This window comes from Terrapene carolina, unplaced genomic scaffold (assembly GCF_002925995.2).
Source record: "Terrapene carolina triunguis isolate 2854851 unplaced genomic scaffold, T_m_triunguis-2.0 Scaffold234, whole genome shotgun sequence".
Taxonomy (NCBI): domain Eukaryota; kingdom Metazoa; phylum Chordata; order Testudines; family Emydidae; genus Terrapene; species Terrapene triunguis.
In genome coordinates, this window is record NW_020664585.1 from 13,645,213 (window position 1) to 13,667,085 (window position 21,873).

At 43.1% G+C, this 21,873-nt stretch overlaps 1 protein-coding gene across 1 annotated transcript in view; it reads right to left on the reverse strand.

Annotated features, from left to right (window-relative positions):
• Positions 1 to 21,873, reverse strand: part of GALNT9 (polypeptide N-acetylgalactosaminyltransferase 9) — a 215,926-nt gene that overhangs the window by 75,149 nt on the left and 118,904 nt on the right. The window contains exon 6 of the mRNA XM_026656939.1: positions 17,838 to 17,955. Within this exon, the coding sequence (XP_026512724.1) occupies positions 17,838 to 17,955 (118 nt within the window). The remainder of the gene's footprint in view (positions 1 to 17,837; positions 17,956 to 21,873) is intronic.

Consider the following 21,873-nt stretch of genomic DNA (forward strand, 5'->3'; position numbering starts at 1 on the left):
TTGTGTTAATCTATGCTCACTTCCTGGGATCAGTGGCCCGGCAGGGCAACTACAACTACATTAAAGAAGTTAAAGAGGGTGGGGGAACAGGACAAAGTGAGAATGAATTAGTCCTACTGCTCTACAGAAGGACGCGTGAACAGGATAGTAAATTGTTGGGGAAGGACGTCACCACAGCCCTCCACTAGGTGTATCTATGGGACCTGGTGGACTGAACCTGTATGCTGCCGCCACATCTCATACATATTGAAGAGGGGGATCGCCACATTGGCTTTGTACAGTCCAGTAGGGAGGGAGACATTGGGGATGAGCCAATGGAGGGGATCCAGTGGGCCAACATCTCCCTTTTCTCCAAGAAGCACAGAGCGGTAGTAACTGCTGTTTCAGCTTATACGATTGAATGGGCTGGGCAGCACAATACAGCAGTAAGCCAGAGGAATTAACACAGAAAACTGGGCTCTTAATAGAATTCCTAAAGTTTTAAAAATGTGTTTGCCATGCTCCCGATTCAGGAAACGGTCCTTATTACGGACAGCACTTACGCACATGCTTAAATCCCATTGAAGTCATGCGTGTAAGTGCTTTCCTAAGTGAATCTGGGCCTAAAGCTGTGTGGGAAATGAAACTACAGTCCTTGCAATATGGGCAAACGGTGCACCTTGGCATAGGCATTTGACTGAAGCTCTGAATTCATAGAAGTCTCTCAATTTGGCAATTGGTGGGAAACCGCCCACCCCCCACAATGAAGATAACAGAAGTCACTGTTAGATAGTTCTAGTCATGGCTTTGTCACTGACTTGCTTTATTCCCTTGGGAAAGCCACTTAGCATCCCTACCTCGGTTTCTCCTATGGTTAGATGGAGATACACTTATTTATCTGCTTCTCCAGAGCGTCATGGGGAATTAATGGCCATACCATGCTTTGAAGATATAAAATTGTTTGCTTTTCTGTTACCAATAAGATATTCAGGTAAATGGCATTATATTAGAGCTGCAGAGGCAAATCTAAATAGGCTTTTAGGTACAAAAAATGCAGCTTTGATTTTCTTGAGGCATACCAATGTATCATTTTATTATAGCTCAAACACTTTAATATACATGATACGGTTGCACCTAACCCAGCATTCACAGATGTGTTTTGACTCATTTCTGAGTTCTTGTTGGCTGCGGCTCTCAAGCTATAAGCACAAATACCATATGTCGCACTAAATATGATTTTCAGTCGGATATGCATTTTCCAAGCCTAAATTAGAAATGGAGATAATAGACTTGCCAGATTTTGTTTTAAACAGCAAACACCTTCCTATTATCTTGGGAAAAAGTTACAACAGGAAAGCAAACAGGCTTTTATCCTAATACTTTTGTGTACGTCATGTTTTTAGCAATCCAAAGTATGTGGATCATTATAGGGAATATACAATGGTTTGATGTGTGTAAAGCTTTTTTTTTCCAGTTCTGACTGGCTGCATTACTCACAAGTAGGGAAGCCACCCGTGTTCTGAAGGTCATGCCAAACAAATGGCAGTGAAAGATTTATACTGCACTATATCACTATGTATTTTGTCTATAACACATGTTACAGAACAAATATTTTAGGAATGTTTTGGAGAGTTCTTAAACATTTTATTATTATTATTGTTTCCTGCCTGTAAAGTGGAGTGGTTTAGTTCCCAGAAGTTGACCTTTGTAGGGCACAAAAGAAGCCTCTAAGAGGGGCAACAAGGGGGAGAGAAGAAACAAGCAAACCCTGCAAGAGAAACCTCGTGGCGTTCCCTGGTCCCTGCACAGTTATTACTACATAACAATGCAACTAGACTCTATGTTACTGGTGTAATACATACACCCCAGGCTTGCTGGAGACTGAAATGCATGTTGTAAATATCTATGTATCATTATAAACATGTCTACAAAGGACAGGAATATATTTGGTTGCACTTGTTCACCCTTTACTAAGTTACCAAACACCCACAACTAGTGTTGCTGGGAAAGGGCAATGTGAAGAATGGAAGACTGAGGGGTAGTTTGGAGGAGTATTATGGCATGTGCCTCTGGGAGAAGGAGCAGAGGGTTGGTGACTTAATTTTTATTGCCTTGCTTTTGTGGTTTTGAGTCAGGGGTCAAGTATGAGTGTAGCAACCAGTAGCCCTTTCACAAAGGAGATTTTTAATACACTCCCACAGTAGGGTATTTTCTGCTTGTTGCTATAAAACAAACATTTTAAAAAAATGACGTGACTTTTCATCCTCAGCCGAAACGGGCTTTGTCCTCAGGAGATGATACCCTCAGTGTGGAAAATAGCACAGTTGGACTTTAAAAACACCCTCACTACACACATGTTCACTGAAGCCGTTTGTGAAATGAAATTGTCAGTCCCCATAACGTATATGAGCCGGATGTGGCTGGAGCCACCATTGAGCTGGTACACTAAACTAAAAGCAGCAGATCTGAAATTCATGTCTACATCCCATGAAGAAGTCTGGTCTCTTATTCACAGCATATACATAGTCTGTTTCTCCCCCATGCGTACCTTTAATCTTCAGGCTCCATAGCAGAACATAGCACAGGCACATGTCCTAAGGAGCCAGCCTTCCTTCCACCCCGCTTTCTCTACCTCACCCACGCCACTCTCCAAGTTCCCCTTCTACTTCCTGTTCCTGCCAATTATATAGCTTCCCCTCATTGAGCTAATCACCTCATTAGCACAACCACTGCCCCCAAATGTCAACAATCCCCACCAATTGAGGCTAACTGATTCCAGTTTAGCCCATGATTTTCTCTGCTATGCAAGTCCCTATGTGACCAAGGGCTACAGCTAGCATTCTGTCACAGACCGCAAATTCCCAACCAGCTCTTGGGAAGTGACTGGCCAAGGCTTTCCCAACAGGCCAATGGCAGAACCAGGAACAGACCCCAGGTCTCCTGTGTCCACCTTCAACGCTTAAACCACTAGGCCACACTGCTTCCCTTCTTACCATTAGGCCATGCTGCTTCCCTGATGAATTTAGGCCAACCAACAATGATTTGCAAAGAAGTTAATCAATTAATTAAAAATCTCATTGGTGGCTAATATTTTTGGTACTTTAATATTTTGGTGCAGAAAAAATATTTTGGAAAAGGCCTTTTTATTCCCAGAGATAAATGGCTTACTCCTCCAAGGGATTATATGCAGCATGGCTAATGGCATAGCTTTTGTATAATAAAGAGTGAAATCCAGAAAGCATTTTTCAAGTGCACAGGTATATACATTGTCAGAAGAAGTCACACTTTCCCTCTTCAGCTTGGAGATAGTGTACAGGACAGGTCAGCGTATCCTGTTTTGCTGTGTTCAGAGAACTTAATAAACAAGGGTGATTATTAGTCAGAGTTTGACATTTCCTCACCTGATTGCAAAACCTGACTGTAAAGAAAAAAAAAACCCAAATGATCCCAGGCAAGTCTCAAGACAGAATAAATAAAAAGCACACTAGAGATACAGTTCTGTTCCCCTCAGACTCACAACACAACAGTGCTACAACTTGCCAGCACTTATTAATTACTCAGGTCTACATATGAACCTGAGGTGTGAAAATCTGAACCTTCCTATAGTTTCAGTGGCTTTGGGTCCAGAGTATCCTGGGACAGCTCTCTCCCAGGGCTGCCCAACTCAGATTCTCAGGTGGTGTAAACTGATACAGCCACACTAAAATCAATCACCAGCCGAGGTTACAGGCCAGAGGTCTGGGTCATACCTACAGAGGAGTTCATACTAGAGTTGGACAAAATTTGCGATTTCCTTTGAGCAGGAAATACTGAATTTTCTTTTAAAACAAATTGTTCCATTTCAGAACAAAAAGTAGAAATTCTGACATTGCCAATGAAAGACAAATTGCAAAATTATTGGTTTGAAAAAATGGAGTCCTTTTCATTTTGAGACGTTTGAAAGGAAACTCTGCCAAAACAGGCTGACAAGAGAACCAGGAGCCTACAGATGTTCGGGACCCCAAAGGTTCGGAGCTTGGCCTTCCCAGACTGCAAGTCTCCTGCGACAGCTCTCTCCCAGGGCTGCCCAACTTCCAGGGCAGCTGGCTCCCCTAGGGAAGTGGGTGAGCTGAAAGACGATCACCCAGATATCTGAGGGAAATTGATTGAAACTGACGTGTTCCTGTGGAACATTTCAATTTTCATGAATCAGCATTTTGTAATGGAAAAACCTCTCACTGGAAAGTTTCCAACTCGTCTAGTTGGACTCAGCTCTAGTTCATACCCAGAGTTTTGGTTCAATCACTAGTCAAGTGAAAACTATTTCAATCACAGAACAAATAACACACCCACCTTCCTTCCAGTTTTCCTGTCCCTCAGATTCAGTTCATACTTGTCATTGTGGATTAAATTAAAGTTGCATGGAGGAGGATGAGAAGGAAGCAGCAAAGACTAATGAAGGGAATATTTTCCTTCTTCAGCTCCTTTGCTGTAGTTCTTTTTCTGAAATTTCCAGACTTGTGCTTTTATAATGTTCTGGTACATGAAAGAATTTGCAACAAACTCCATGGTGCATGATGTGATGTGGAAGCCAAATAGCCAGATGCTGCTTTCTAAGCTATTTACAATGTTCCCCCTTTAGAGAGTGTTTTTAACATTATTCACAAGTTCTGGTACTGTCGTTTGCTGGCAATTTAATGCATAACGTTTGTCACTAGGCTCTCTGATGAAAACATTGCTCCCCATTCAAGGTTACAGTTATCTTCAATTTAATAAGAACTATCACAATCCAGCCCAAATAAATCAGACAGGTAGGTACGTGGATCCCACCCACCGAAACTAGAATGTGGAATTCATCTGGAGTTCATTTAAGACAGTGGTTCTCAAACTTTTGTACTGGTGACCCCTTTCACATAGCAAGCCTCTGAGTGCGACCCCCCCCACCCTTATAAATTAAAAACACTTTTAAATATATTTAACACCATTATAAATGCTGGAAGCAAAGCGAGATTTGGGGTGGAGGCTGACAGCTCGTGACCCCCCATATAACCTCACAACCCCCTGAGGGGTCCCGACCCCCAGTTTGAGAACCCCCGATTTAAGAGTTGTGTAAACTGTCCTTAAGTAAAGTGTTGAGTACGCTCTCTGAGTGGAGATAGCTCAAGAGGTATCTTCCGTCTTTCAGGCTTTGCAATGCTTTATTTTAGTCTCTTTCAGGTGTTGGACTATCACACCAAAGAAAAACTCTTGGTTTCAAACATGGTTGATGTCAGGCATTTGAATCCTGGCATGGGAAGCTGGCCATCAGGCTGGAATGCAATCTGTCCTTTTCAGCGGCTTTTTCATGGTTTCTTCATTTGCTGACAACACTGAATCTCCTTGGCTTAGGGCAGCGATGCAAGAGTGACAGCTGCTGAGAGGAGAAGGTTGAGTCTACACAGCCAGAAGGAGATTGCTGAATTTGTTGAAGGTTTGCAGTTTCCACATTCCAAAACAGAAGCTTGCAAACATTGCCGTCCATAATTCTTTGCTGGATTGGACAATTCAAACCTCTGGGGATGGGGGCGAGTATGATTCATTTAATTAGTTTTCCAACACACTTTTGGCATAGAATCATGACCAGAGTTATTTAGCATGCGATAAAACGCCAGGGAAATCTTCTCTACTTATGACTGTTTGTCTCCATTGTTTAACAACAACGTTCTATGTAGCAAACATGCTGTCGCTTCGTCTGCACATTGGGCAAAATTCTCAGCTGGTATAAATCTCTGTAGCTACACTGATGTCAATGGAGCTATGCACATTTAGACCAGCTGCCAATCTGGCTCATTGTACGTATATGTGACCATGCAATTAAAGGCCGTGTCATAATTCATATGCGCAAGGGGGGCAATGAAGGTTGCACGGACAATGTTAATCCTGGCATTTCATGACTTTTGAATGCTTGACTTTGCAACCTTATCATTATATTAAAGTAGCTTTTTGTTGTAATTTACTAGGTTTTGAAAAAAGCCAAACTGAAACCTCTCCTCCCCCCAGAAATTCCATCACGTGTTCCTTATTGGCACCCACATCGCTCCTCAGCAGGTTGGAACTTTTAGATCCACAGCACAGATCTCAGCCATTTGTGCAAATAGGGTACCTTATAGCAATAGCAGGTTGTCCTCCACTAGAAGGAAATTTGGCACACATTTGCCGGTAGGTTTCACAGCTATTTGCTGACAGCAGAGAAAGATTGAGACTAAGGAATCCAGGTTCCCTACCGCTCTGCATTCTCCCTTCCCCCTTCTCCTCCACCACACTACAAGGGCCCCAGCTGGGAAGCACTGAGAGCACAGGATAGACACCATCTCCCTGTCTTGATTCTTGTGCCCAAAGCCACAGTGGCCCTGGTGGGAGGAGCAATTAGAAGGAACGTCCTGCTTAGCCTCTGCAATCCTAGGCAGGGGCATGCTCAGTGCCTATAGAATCTTTAGAGAATTTAGCTGCCTAACTGAACCAGTCTCTACTGAGCATGTGCAAACTGAAGTTTTCTGAGGTGCATAACTTGGGCAGATTTTCATGGGAAAGGCAAAAGGCATGTTCTTGGCTCCAGGGACACCCCACTACCAAATCTGAAGTTCCTGCTCCAGAGCATGGAGACGACAGAGCTTCTCAGCAAAACAACTAAGAATTTTTAATAAGGGCAAAACAGTGTATTTTCCCTTAATCTCATTCTGATACATGCCTGAACTATTTTAGCAGAAGCCTTCCAAAAAATTCAGCCTGAAGCAGACATCTGGCATGGAAAATCTCATCCTGAACAGTTACATTTGGGGAAGTTACTAGCAAATGGAAACAGCCTTTTAATGGAACGTGTCAGGCAACCTTATAGCCAATGCTACCAGCATGGCCTATATTTTGTTTTTCACGGTGCATTACTTCACAGAGCAGTGATCCTGAAATGAGTCCTGGCTAGGTGGGAGCCCCATTGAAATCAATAGGACTCAGCTTAGGCAGTTCAGGCAGGATCAGGGCCTGAGGCTCTGACGCATCACTTAGTGTCACAGGGGTGGTTCAGAATTTAAAGTGATAAATCACTCTGTAGACTTCATATCAGTGTATGTAATAGGCTAGGCCCTGAACTAAAAACACTGACCCTCGGACAATATCATGGTAGATGTTTGTGCAGCAATGCATTACATACCTCCGTTTTAGTCTCTGGTAGAGACCCTAATAAATCCGTGTCTTGAACCCTGCCCCCAAGTCTAAATATACAACCAAGCATTGCTGGTCAACTCAAGAGAACTGCATCATCAGTACAGTCTTGTTCTGTTCGCAGCAGGATGAATGTGTCATGGTGATACAAAAGGACACGCCAGTTTGAATGATAATTCGGTAGGGTTTGCCTACTTCTGCAACTGGTTTAGGTCTGTTCTATTGCCTTCGTCTTTATCAGACATCAGACACTGCTTATATCCTTTATATAATACATAAAGAAAGAGCTATGAACACAGAAACACAGGTTTTTGCCATACCAGATCGTATCATTGGTCTACCAACTCTAGGAACCTCACTCTGGTAATGATCTATACCAGATGCTTCTGATGAAACTCCCTGAGGATGCAAACAGCCAAATAACTAATGCTGTATATGGAGAAAATAAAAATATTCTCTTAATCCTGGCAGCCCCCAGCTTATGCCCTTTATCATCCATAATTATAGACCATATGCTGTTATTGGTCATAACATTAACCAGCCACAGTATTTGAAAATGTAATGGCCATCTCATCAGTACTCCCCAGGAATATTACAGTAACTCCTCACTTGAAGTCGTCCCGGTTCACGTTGTTTCGTTGTTACGTTGCTGATCAATTACGGAACATGCTCATTTAAAGTTGTGCAATGCTCCCTTCTAACGTTGTTTGGTAGCCGCCTGCTTTGTCCACTGCTTTCAGGAAGAGCAGCCCGTTGCAGCTGGCTGGTGGGGGCTTGGAACAAGGGTGGACCAGCAGCCCCCCTATCAGCTCCCTGCTCCCCTAAGTTCCCTGTGCGGCAGCCGCCCAGCAGGCTATCAATTGCAGCTGTCTCTCCCCCCACTGCCATGTGCTGCTCCTGCCCTCTGCCTTAGAGCTGCTCCCCAAGACTCCTGCTTGCTGTGCGGGGGGGAGGGGAGAAAGAGAGGGGCTAATGTCAGGGTGTCCCCCTCCCCCCTGCTCCTGCACCCCACTTACCCCATCTTCCATAGAGCAGGGGGGACACATGACAGGGCTCAGGATGGAGGGAGCTGGTTGGCAGCAGCAGTTGCAGTCTCAGCAAGTTGATCTAATTAACAAAGCAGTGTACTTAAAGGGGAAATGCGCATTTCTCTCTCACACACACAGTCTGTGTCTCTGTCTGCGATGCTCTCTCCCCTCCTTCCATTCCTGCTGCCTTGTAGACTGTGAGAGTTAACCCTTGAGGGCTCAGCCAATTGCTAGTTCATCATTTAGCAGTAAGGCATTCCCTGGAAAATATCCCACCCTCTGACTCCTCCACCTCAACCAAGCTTCACAATCATCATCACTATGTACCAGGATTAAATTGTTTGTTTAAAACTTTTACTGTATGTGTGTGTGTGTATATATATAATATAGTCTTTTGTCTGGTGAAAAAAAATTCCCTGGAACCTAACCCCCTCATTTACATTAATTCTTATGGGGAAATTGGATTCACTTAACATCGTTTCGCTTAAAGTCGCATTTTTCAGGAACATAACTACAATGTTAAGTGAGGAGTTACTGTAGTTGCATGAAAACAAGCACACATCCTGTACCTGCTAAAGATTTCAATTAAATCTTTTGATGTAAGTAGCATTCCCATTGAAAATATGTCCTTCAGGATTTAGGCCCTAATCCAAAAACACTAATGCACTTGCTTAACTGTGGTGCACATGTGTTCACTGGGATTACTCGTGTGTATAACACCAGGCTCATTTCTGCAGGATCAGCCCCTTAAGGCGAAATTAGTGAGTTGTTTCTTTTCTCTCCTCCCATGTCAAGAAGGTTCCGCAGATCTCCTTAAAAGAACACACGTGCCACAGCTTAACATCAATTTTTTGTTCATGCAGTCAATGCCCAGCCCCCACTGTGCACTGGCTCACAGGCAGGACTAATAAGCAGAGGCAAGCTTGGTGCCGCCCATGTAGAAGTGGGCAACCTCTTATTGCCCCAGAAAACCACACCAGAGCTCTTTTTGAGGGCAAGCGGCTCCTAATAGGCACATCAGAGACTTAGGGCTGGTCCACACTAACCCCCCAGTTCGAACTAAGATACGCAACTTCAGCTACGTTCACGTAGCTGAAGTCGAAGTATCTTAGTTCGAACTACAAGGTACTTACCGCGGGTCCACACGCGGCAGGCAGGCTCCCCCATCGACTCCGCGTACTCCTCTCGCGGAGCAGGAGTACCGGTGTCGACGGCGAGCACTTCCGGGATCGATTTATCGCGTCTAGACAAGACACGATAAATCGATCCCAGAAGATCGATTGCTTACCGCCGAACCCGGAGGTAAGTATAGACGTACCCTTAGTCTTCTCAGTTCCCCTAAATTACACTGCATTCTTGGAATCGTAGGACTGGAAGGGACCTCGAGAGATCATCTAGTCCAGTCTGCTGCACTCATGGCAGGACTAAGTATTATCTAGACCATCCCTGACAGGTGTTCGTCTAACCTGCTCTTAAAAATCTCCATTGATGGAGATTCCACAACCCCCCTAGGCAATTTATTCCAGTGCTTAACCACCCTGACAGTCAGGAAGTTTTTCCTAGTGTCCAACCTAACCTCCCTTGCTGCAATTTAAACCCATTGCTTCTTGTCCTATCTTCAGAGGTTAAGAAGAACAATTTTTCTCTCTTCTTGCAACAACCTTTATGTATTTGAAAACAGTTATCATGTCCTTTCTCAGTCTTCTCTTTTCCAGACTAAACAAATCCAATTTTTTTCAATCTTCCCTCACAAGTCATGTATTCTAGACCTTTAATCATTTTTGTTGCTCTTCTCTGGACTTTCTCCAATTTGTCTGTATCTTTCCTGAAATGTGGCACCCAGAACTGGACAAAATACTCCAGTTGAGGCCTAATCAGCACAGAGTAGAGCGGAAGAATTACTCTCCTGCTAATACACCCCAGAAGGATGTTTGCTTTTTTTGCAACAGTGTCACACTCTGGACTCATATTTAGCTTCTTGTTTCTGTCTGCTCAATAACCTTCACAGGGCAAGCCGAGGAATTCATGCTCTTGCCCTCTTCCCTATTGTCAGCTCCCAGCTGGGAGATTAGGCAAGTATAAAAGCCGTGGTTACTTTGATTTGAATTGCCTCCATTTTTGGATGCACATTTTGAGACACCTTCTAGGGGTGGGTGTTCAGTATTTTTTAAACATCATTTCCCTTTTTGGACATCTCAAATTGGAAAAGTTACTAGCCAATTTTGAAAATCTTGGGCACAGTATCTAAAAATCTATCTCCCAGTAATGTATCCTCCTTGATTAACATCAGAGTGCTACATATATATATTAAAGAGAGAGAGAGAGAGAGAGAGAGAGAAGAATCTGGTTGATCCAGGCTATAATCTAAAAAGACAGGAAGATCTGCTTCCAGCTGTCAACTTGGCAACATATTATTGTTGTTTTTTTAATGGTGGTAACAGAGAATTTCATTGAAACTATGGCATCCTTTAAGATAAACACTCATCCTCCCTTGCTATATATGAGTGTAAAATAGAAAGAGCAACAACTCATCCTCCTTATCAGTGGAGCCCCGGAGTAAGAGACAAGATCTTTACTGTGATGATTAAGGGTTCTGTTATAAAAAGATGGATCATAAACTCCTTGTATTAAGTCAAATCATAAACTGGGCTTTTAAAGTTTATGTGATCCCTTTCTAAACAATCAAGGGTATGTGTAGCTCCCACTAATAAGGGAACTTATATGAGGCTTGTAAACCACTCAGTTCCTTAATGAATTGGCAAGTCAATCTATTAGTCTGTTAGAACTATTTCTGTTCCCTAAACCATCTAAGGTATCCCCTGGATAGTTTAATAATTTGGGACTATTACACCAAAGAGAGACTCCCATCTTCTTCTTCATAATTATTCCAAATGCATATCTGAACAAGGGCTGTGCACATCTCAGATGCAGATCATGCCCGAAATGCATTGTACTGTAGTGAACTGGCAAAGACTGGCACTGACCTGAGTGTGGGGACGGATTGTGACTCCTGGAGACAGGGTTGATAGCTCTGCATTGTACCATTCACCATCCCTGAGGATATATCATCCTCCCCTTCCTGTGCATCCAGCTAGCTCTGCTGCCTGGGGCAGAGAGCAGTTGGAGCCATGGCCCCATTTTCTCTTCATCCCTCCCCCATTCCCTTAAGGGTGGCTAGAATCTCAGAGTGCTAGGAAGGAGAGCAGTACAGGGATTGTAGTTGTGCCTAGCTTCTGTGCTGAGGACATGGGGTGGAGGTGGGGTAAGGCTCTCCCCACCTAAATAAGAGCCAGCTATAATCTGATCTAATATTATACATATATGGGCCAAATACTGCTTTTAGGTGCTCATGCATCACTCCCATCAACTTCAGTGGCAGTCTCATGAGCACACTAAGAGACAGAATTCCGCTTTAAATATATTAGCTTTATGGTAAACATTTTACACCTGAAAAATAGGCTATAGGAGAGGAGATTTTATAGCTAAACTACACAAATTTCCCCTTTGCTACATTTCACAGAATCATGCCATTCTGCTATTTCCAACCCTGCAAACATATACTGCCTTCCCTGCAGACTCAATAGACTCTCCCGGCTCCAGCCTCTGGGAAAATCACAGGGATTTTTTACGAAGATGCTAGAGTGGGTGTTGGTTAATTCTAGGCTTCCATATATCTAGTGCAGGTGTGAAATTTGCATAACCTCCATCAGCTGGCCAGGAGCATTACATATTATGCACCAGTAACTCAAAACGGGAAATCTCTTATGTTAACTATTTAATTGGCCCCGCCTACGGACTATTGATTAGGGAAAACCCATTAGCGAAATACCCAAGAAGATAATATTTGTAATAAATGATATATTTAAGGAGGATTAGTTGGATTACCAAACAGTATCCTAACCAAATCAGGCTCATTAGTTGCACTGGCTTTTCCAATTTCACTTTATTAAAATAATTTAAATGAAGGTTCATTAGATGTAATATAATCTAGCTGGAGCGCTCCACGAATAATCCCTTTGCTTTTAGCGTGAACACAGCATTTGCAAAGACGTTTAAAGGATTGGATTTTTTTAACTGATGGCCATTGTTTTTAACAGAACTTCTCCTTCCCCTCCCCCCTCAGTCTTGTATATTTTCTCTCCACTCCTTTATTTGTTCATTGTTTTTTCCCCTTCTTCTCTGCTGTCCCATGGGGGGCGGGGGAGGGATAGCTCAGTGGTTTGAGCATTGGTCTACTAAACCCAGGGTTGTGAGTTCAGTCCTTGAGGGGGCCACTTAGGGATCTGGAGCAAAAACAGTACTTGGTCCTGCCTAGTGAAGGCAGGGGGCTGGACTCGATGACCTTTCAAGGTCCCTTCCAGTTCTGGGAGAAAGGATATATCTCTCTGCTCCTTCTCTTGTCCCACATCCAAAAGTCTCTGCTAAACTGAACACAAACTCCAGTGTGGGGGTAGATTCTCCTCTTCCATTGTGCAAGTGCATGGAACAGGAGAAACAGCTACCTCTGCATAGGTGCAGAGGGTGATATGGAGTCAGTGTGGCCAGATGGACAGTATTTGGTGTTATTCTTAAAGCACCAGCTCACATGTGATTTTGCAGGAATCTCAGCTTCTGTCTTTTTAAAAAAAAAAAGAAGGAAAATTTCTAGCGCTCGTGGTCTTGGAGAAAAACTTCAAAACATCAAGTGTGAACACCCAAAAAGTTCAAGCACCAGAGGGCAACCCCCCCCCCCCAAATTTATGATTGTTTTTTAAATATTGTGGGGGGGTTTTCAGCCTGACCCAGGGTTTTTGAACACTTGGGGTTGGCCATGCTGTGCAGCCTAACTAGACATCCAGTTTTGGACATCTTGACCCTAAGGGCCTGATTTTCCAGAAGTGCTGAGAACCAGACATTCCAGCTGAAGCCAGCAGGGACTGCGTGTGCTTGAGCACCTTCGGAAACCAGGCCCTAGCCTGGGATTCTAGAGCCAGCCACCCAAAAGTAGAGGGCAATTTTCAAAACATTGGCCTAAATCAGGGGTTCTCAAACTGGGGGTTGAGACCCCTCAGGGGGTCGTGAAGTTATTACATGGGGGGTCGCAAGCTGTTAACCTCCACCCCAAACCCTGCTTTGCCTCCAGCATTTATAATGGTGTTAAATATATTTAAAAGTGTTTTTAATTAATAAGGGGGGTCGTACTCAGAGGCTTGCTATGTGAACGGGGTCACCAGTAAAAATGTTTGAGAACCCTGGCCTAAATGACTGCCCAGGATCACACATGGGGGCAGCAGAAACAGGCACAGGACTCCAGATTTCATAATCCTATTAGAACCCTTTCCTCTATTTACCGGGAGTTCTCATCACACACTGCAAGTTCTTCTCATACAAGGAAGAGCGACAATTTTCAGATTCCTTCCCAGGCTTATTCATCAGTTCCTATAGAGTTTTGCCAAGACGTTCAATTTATTCTTTAAGCAGCCATGTGGAAAAAGTTTCAAACAGCTCAAAGCCCTGCTGAATGAGAAAGGAAAGCCAGGGAGCTCACACAACCCTGGTAATTTCCTGATCCTCTTACATCTCTTAAGGAAAACAGAATGAATTGTGGTAGTAGCTGATCTGCCCCAAACCTGCATTCAGCACCTCATCCAACTATTGGTATCCTACTCAGACAGTCCCATTATAAACGCCATTGCTGGAATAACAAATGTACACAAATATGTGCAAACACACACCTGTCACAGTGACCATCCTTCCTAGTCTGTCAGTTTGAAGGTTTGCATTTACTTTATATAAACGAGCTGGCTGGACTAATTTGAGGGTTAATGTTCCAGCCTGAGCAGAATACATGCTTTAATGAGCACACTACATGCACTGGGGGAGTGCTGGTGTGAGAGAAAGGGGAAGTAATTAAACACTCAGCTTTATAATGAGGAGACTGTGTTCTAGTGACATTAAGTGGCCTAGTTTTCGGAAGTGCTGACCTCTGACAGGTCCTTTGGACTTGTGGGGGTGCAGCACCCCTGAACATCACGGCAAAGGATCACAATGTACTGAAGCTGCAATATGCCGGGCAGCTCTGGCTTAATGCAGACAGACACTGTCCTTAACTAAGGGGTCCACATTTTGCAGTACATCTAAGAACTCAAGTTCTTTACCTCTTGGGGGCATTTCTTGCTGTTTCTATGGTGCTGCTTTACGTGAGCACATTCCCCAATAAGGACCAGATCTCCTTAGCCCAGAAGGCAGCCTGACTAACTGGGCTAAGAGCTGGGGAGATGCACGAAGGGAAATGAAGACCAAGCCATTGAGCCCTGAGGCTGCAGTGGTCTCTGTGGTAATATCATGCTGCTCCTTGACTGGGGGACTGAGCAGAGAAGAGAACAGGAGAATCCTCAAAGCACTGGATGCTACAGTCTCATCCTTAGTGCACTGGCAGATGGAGAGGTCCTGTAGAGCTGAGCTCTCTGCCAGGCAGCAGGGTGGGCATGCCCCATTATGCAACAGGGAACTATCCCTAAATCCTATACAGTGGAATCACTCCCCCTTGTACAGTGGAGCCACACTGGATTCACTCCCGGGGGAGCCTTCGTGGCGATGGGGATGAGCCACAATTTCCCCTTAAGTCCTTATTTTGCAAAGAATGCCCCTGGAGATTTAAGAGATACATGGACCTTCTTGATAGATAAAGAGGAATGGATCCCAGAACTAAAAAATTAATAATGGCTTAGATACAAGTGATCCCGACACGATCCCATTGATAATGTGCAAACAGAATAAAGTCCAGACCAGTAATATAATGAAGAAGACAGGCCACTGATACAGGGCAATCTGGATTGCTTGGCAAACTGGGTGCAAACAATATGCATTTACACACAGCTAAATGTAAATACATACTTCCAGGAACAAAGAATGTAGGCCACAGAAACAGGGCACTCTATCCTGGGAAGCAGTGACTCTGAAAAAAAAATGTGGGGTTCGTGGTGGATAATCTGTTGAACAGGAGCTCCTAGCAGTGACCAAAAGGCTTAATATGATTCTCGGATGCATAAACAGAGGAATCTCTAGGAGGAGGAGAGAGGGTAGTTTACAACTGTATTTGGAACTGATGTGGCCATTGCTGGAATACTCTGCCCAGTTCTGGCATCCACTATTCAAGAAGGATGTTGATAAATTGAAAAGGGTTCAGAGAAGAGACACGAGAACGATTAAAGGATTAGAAAAAATGCTTAATAATGATCGACTCAAGAAGCTCAATCTATTTAGCTTAACAAAGGGAAGATTAAAAGATGACTTGATTACAGTCTATAAGTACCTACATGGTGAAAATTTTTTTGATGATAGACTCTTCAGTCTAGCAGAGAGAGGTATAACACAATATAGTGGCTGCAAGTTGAAGCTAGATAAATTCAGACTGGAAATAAGAGTTACATTTTTAACAGTGAGAGTAATTAACTATTGGAACAATTTACCCAGGGTCTAGTGGATTCTCCATCACTGGCAGTTTTTCAATAAAGACAGGATGTTTTTCTAAATGATTTGCTCAAGGAGTTATTTTGGGGGAGTTCTATGGCCTGTGTTATACAGGAGGTCAGGCTAGATTATCACAATGGTTTGGCCTTAAAGTCTATGAATTTCTAGGGAATTGCAATCCCGCATACTATATATAGAGTATACTCCCCTTTATCCAAAACCCTATTATCTGAACCCTTTGTCTTGTCCCCCAACATGAGATACATGCTGCAGAGGGCATTTGTCTCATGCTGGGTACGAAGGAAGGGACTTGGATAATGCAGGGAGGTTTGGAGAATAGAGTGGAGACCCCCAGCCAGGACTGAGAGGAGGAGGAGGAGGAGTCCACAGTTGCTCCTGAATGGTTCCTGTGGCAGTGCATGGAGCCCTCTGCAGTCCCGCTGTCATGGGACGGAGTGAGCATGGCCATGACAGCGGAGCTGCAGAGGGCTCCCGGTGCTGCCGCAGGGCCGAGGACACATGGCTCCTGCAGGCGCAAGGGGCAGAAATGGGGGTGGGGAGGCTGCAGTCCTGGCAGGGCAGAGCAGTGACCCCAACCCAGGACTGTGAGGAGGAGGAAGACAAGCCCCGGCCATGGGGAAGGCCACCCTGCTGCTGAATGAGTCCTGCCCTCTCCAATATCTGAATGAAATCTCTGTCCCCTGTGCTATTTGGATAATTGGGAGTATTTTTGTTTGTGTGCGCACATGCACACACGCATGTCTGATATATATGCTACAATGAGCAAATGGAGTAAATTAGCTTAACTCATGGGGGGATACAAATAATTAAAAAAAATAAAAATAGAAGAAAAAAATTAAATTGCAGGGTTTTTTATTCACATTAAATAAAGGTTTTTTTAATATAAACCTATTTAAAATTAAATTTGAAATTATGGCAATCCGTGTTAAGGCCTAAAAACCGACTATAATGTATTCAAACAGTTTCAATTTATTAATAAAATATTAAGCAGTACATGTTTGTTGCCAAGTTTCTTTAAAATTCAAACCACTGAACTGATGGAAGTCACTGGCCAAGCATCTGGAACCAGAGCTGTTGAAGTGCTAAACCAGCTTTTGACAGCAGTAGCCTCTTCTGAATGTTCAGAAAGAACATTCCCTTCATTTCAGCTAATTCAACTAGATCAGTTTGATTATTTATTTCATTCAAAGTTAAGAAACCAATTGAGAGATGAAAAAGCAGGAAAGCTTGTTTTCCTCTTACAATTTATGAATAAATGCGAGGTGTGAGAGAATGAAATCTACTAGCTCTAAAATCTTGAAGGACATGGTGACCAGAAACAATCAGTTCAATTCATTAACTACAGATGATACTTCCTTTGTCTAATGAATCAGTTAGTTTTAAATGAAAAAATGTTTTGATAAACTTTTTGATAATTTTTGTCTCGTGTATCTAGCACATTTACGGTCGTTTTATTTAACTAAAATATTCTTGTTGTGCATTTTAACTGAATTTTAATTCCCATCCATGTACAGCTTGAACCAAGTTTATCATCTAGTAAATGAGAAGTTTATTTTCTAATATAAACAAAAATGTAAAAATTAAGAATTTGAATAAATGCAAATTAAGCTATAGAACAGCTTAAAAATGTGCCTAGATATAGTTTATCCTCCTGGTTAGCAAAAGAAAGTAACAAATGTAGTGTAAAGGCTATACATAATTGTCAATTACCATGTTTTAACAGTTACCAGACAATGATAATCAGTATTTCTTTAGGAAAATAACTAAAAACTACAAAAGCAAAACAAGATTAAAATTGATTATTTAAATCAAGGTTTCCTGCTTGCTGATTTAAACCATGATTAACACTGGTGATTTAAATCAAACCACCCTGGCATAGGCCCACTGAAGTCAATGCAGCTACGCTGATTTATTACAGCTGAGGATCTGGCCCAATGAGTTGAACCACAGACACAGAGTAAAAACTATACTGCTGAATTCTATGAATTTGCACAGTGTTAGCAGGACCATGATCAATTGCTTATTGCGTTTGTGTGTGGTTTTGTTATTGTTTTGATTCTTCTGCAATACCAGCCACCTCTGTGTAGTAAACCGAAAAATAGAGGACAGTTCTGTAGGGCCAAGCGTTCCTCTTGTGCTCTGTACACGGGTACTACATGAAATTTCTCATTTGCCACTCACCCTCATGCCCAGTTCAATATTTTCTCCCCCATAGACCTCCATGCCAGGGTCAAGCAGGCCAATCTCCCCGAAGTACTCTCGGTCCACCACAAATGAACATCCAATCATTGCTGGCGTCCTGCCCAGAAAAAGGGGGAGAAAAACAAAGGTGTTTAAATAGTATATAACGGAACCTGATTATAATGAGCTCTGACATAAATAAACAAGCTACTGCAGAGATGCCCCAAATTCTTTTAGGGTTAAATTCACCCTTGTGCAGAGGGCCAGCAGAACCCAATTAAACCCTTTAGCGGGAGATTAAGGCCCCATCCAGCAATGATCTTAACTTGAAGCACATGAATAGCCCCTGCTCGGGCAGAAGTCCCCTCAAGTAGAGCATATGCTGAAGGGCTTTTGACGGATCAAGGTGTTAAGTGGTATGTAGACTTTTTGCTGGCACTCTGCATGTGAATGAATTTCACCCCTCATAAAGTCATTCGGGGCGGGGGAGGGGAGAAATGCATCACTTCACTAAGGTGAATTTTTAGAAGTGGAAAACTCACCAGGAAAAGAGAAAACAATCCCAGTTCTGTGCTTTGAAAAGATCAAAAGTTTACAAGCAACCCTGGAGCTAGGTCTGAAACCTTTAATGTAATTGCAAAGTAACTTAATTCTCCTTTTAAAGAGATGTTCCAAAGAAATCAGAGTCCAGAAACTGCTGTAAAAATCATGTGCTACTTAGAGCTCAGCAGAACTTCTCCTTTACTTCCTTGTCACAAAGAGTTCAGTCAAAACTGATAATAAAATTGTGGCATTACATTACTCATCTCTGGGTTGTTGTTTTTTTTCCAGCTGCACCCGAATGCAAGGAGTCATCATGGTTTTGTACAACTTGTAGCTTTCATAGCATCTCACTTATTTAAAACAAACCCACAACTTTTAATTTATATTATAAACACGAAAATTGCACCAGCAAATGGCAAACAGGCAACAGTTGCTAATTACATTTTACAATACTTCCCATACATTTCAGCTGCAGTAACTATACCTGCCCTAAGCTGAGAAGGCAGAAATTGTCTAGAGTTTCTGGGGGCATCTTTGCTTGTTGGGTACCTTGAGTAAAATGCTCCATTGTGATGCTGCATAACCACACAATCCTCCCCTTCCATAACTTTACACAGGCACATGGGAGAATGGCTAGGTGCATTAGCAACTGTCTGACTGAGCAAAAGGGTCTGGCAACTTTCTGGCCTGGTACATATATAAACACACACACTGATGACAAATCCATCAACAGATCAAAAATAACCGTAAAAAGCTATTACCCTTTTACTTGGAAGAAGATCCAATTTGCTCCTTCATTAGACCTTGACCTCAAACTTGCACTAATGAAATTTTAATACTGCCTTTGATGTTTAATAGCTTTTTTTAATTACTGAAGTGATATTTCACTGATATGCAACAAGTATCTCCCTTCTCCTTATGTTTTTAAAAAATACTAATAATGATGTGATGAACTGGAATGCCAGGTCCCCTGCCAAGTCTGTAATGACTTTATTATTGCTCAGAGTTCCAAAATAAACTTAACTAAATTAAAAAAGAAAATGCAAAAAGATCAGTTGGCACCACGTTTATTTGCATCTCAAATTCTTGCTGCCATGCTATAGGCCCTCATCCTGCAATCTGATCCACCGGGACAGACCCATGCGGCTGTGCAGAGACCCACTGACTCACATTGCAGGTTCAGGACCTTCAGGAAAAGCCAGGGCTGTAAAAGCACAGACTTTTTAGGCTGCAGCAAGGATAAATGATTAGAATAATTGGTCATGTCCCTGTTCCCATTAACATTAATGTGAGTTTGGCCATTCAATAGCTGCAGCATTGTTCCCAAGGGCCCAATCAAAAGCCCACTGAAGTCAACGGAAAGAGTCCCATTGACTTCATGGGCTTTGGATCAGGCCCAAAGTTTGCTAATACTGCTTTTCTAATAGAGTGGAGAAAATTCCATCTATGGCCTTCGTTTTAGAAACGGTCCATACACAGTGTCTCTGCAATGAAAGAGGATGGAAAAGACCTGAAACATATTTTATTTACTGTGAAAATCCAGCAAAACCCCCTCCTTTCTTTAGTGGCTTGTTGCTAAAATGTCAGCTCACCCTTACCAGGTAACCTAGCTTTCCCAGTGTGCATACAAAGCCACAAAACATAAACTAGAAGCAGGTGGCATCTGAGTATCATATTCATCAGCTGGTTTCATATGCAGATAAAATATTGCCAACGGTGGCAACATCAAAACATATAGATGAATCCACTGGTAGCAGCAGGTGGCCGCAGTGATGGTGTCATCACATAAGCTCTCTTTTGTCATCAGGAGTTTGTTGCCGATATGGCAGGAGGTTAAAAAACCTTAAACAAATGGCCAAGTAAATAGAGATATATAACAATCCTTCCCTGCTGGGCTTGAAATGTATCTAACATCTAAGAAGACAGCCCAACCTATGGAAGGAACTATTTGGTGCCCTTGAAAAGGTTCATTTGCTGAGGCACTGCTATTACTTATCTATAATGGACTCTATTGTAACACTCACATTACTGGTACAGCTTCAGCTGTCTCTCTCTTTCTCTGCTGGCCATTTCAGCCTCTCACATCATTACCGGGCTATCCTGCACTGCACACCATTCCCCTGATGTTTTCTCTGCATAATTGAAAAAGGCAGCTGTTGATGGAAACACATTTGATCAGCGCTATTTTCTGACACGGAGACTGAAATGGCTTGATTAGCTCCTGGCTCTCCTCTCGCCCTCCTCCCCAAACATTACCCAATAAACTCCGCAGGTAGCAAGCTGAACTAGGTTAAGAAACGAATATAAAAAACTGCTGTGAGCATTTTGCTTCCACAAATGAATTTGGTTTGAGGGGGAGACATGATTAGAAAAAGGCGACAATTCTAAAAGAAAATGCCATTTTTACTGTGTGAGAACCATCTGCAGCCAGGGGCTCCGCAGCCAAGACTTTCACTAGTGACTAGTGATTTGGAGCACCTCAGTGTTTATGTGACCAACTTGAGACACCTCAGGGGGCTTGATTTTCACAGGGTGGGTGCTCAGCACCTTTTGCAACTCCAACGTCCAGCTGAGAATCCAAAAAGAGAGGCCTCCCAAATCACTAGTCACCCTGGAGAAACTTGGCCATCAAAATCCATGAGCTAAGCAGGTCAGGACTTACCAACATTTGGAGGGGTAACCGCCAAGAAAACCCAGAGTGCTGCAGGACGTGCTGTGGGTAACACTCTTTCTCCTACACAAGCACTGAGCAAATGCCACAGGGCTCTGAGCTGTTGAAGGTGTTGGGCCAGATTCTCAACTGGTGTCAAATGACTCAGTGCTGTTGATTTCAATGGAGTCTCACTGATTTACACCAGCTGAGGATCCGGCCTTTTTTTGGCTGTGATATCAAACTAAGCTCCTAATCTCTAAGGTAATTAAAGAGCCCCACACAATTGTACAATAGGAACATTTGTCCTGGTCAAATTCCAGTTTGGGTAAATACAACATACTTTCCTAAATACCTGTTACAGGTTTAACGATACACGGTATCATTGTCTGTTTCACGTCTTGATCTAACGGGTACACAGTGGTGATGTGCGTTTTTAAACAGTTGCTGCATTCTGACTCAAAGACAGGGTCTTTGTATGCGTATTTTGCCCGTGCTCTCACACACTCTGCATGTAAAGAAATAACACCTCTTTGCAGGTCACAAGATGCTATGTGAATGTAGGATATTGTTGTAGTAGGTCCCCATCTCTGAATTTAACTAGGAGGTTACAGCATGCTGAAGAGAAGCATTAGTAAGAGGAAATATGATGGGATTTGTCTTAGATCAGTGGTTCTCAAACTAGGGCCACCGCTTGTGCAGGGAAAGCCCCTGGCAGGCTGGGCCGGTTTGTTTACCTGCCGCGTCCGCAGGTTCGGCCGATTGCGGCTCCCACTGGCCGCGGTTCGCCATTCCAGGCCAATGGGGGCTGCAGGAAGCGGCGCGGGCCGAGGGACGTACTGG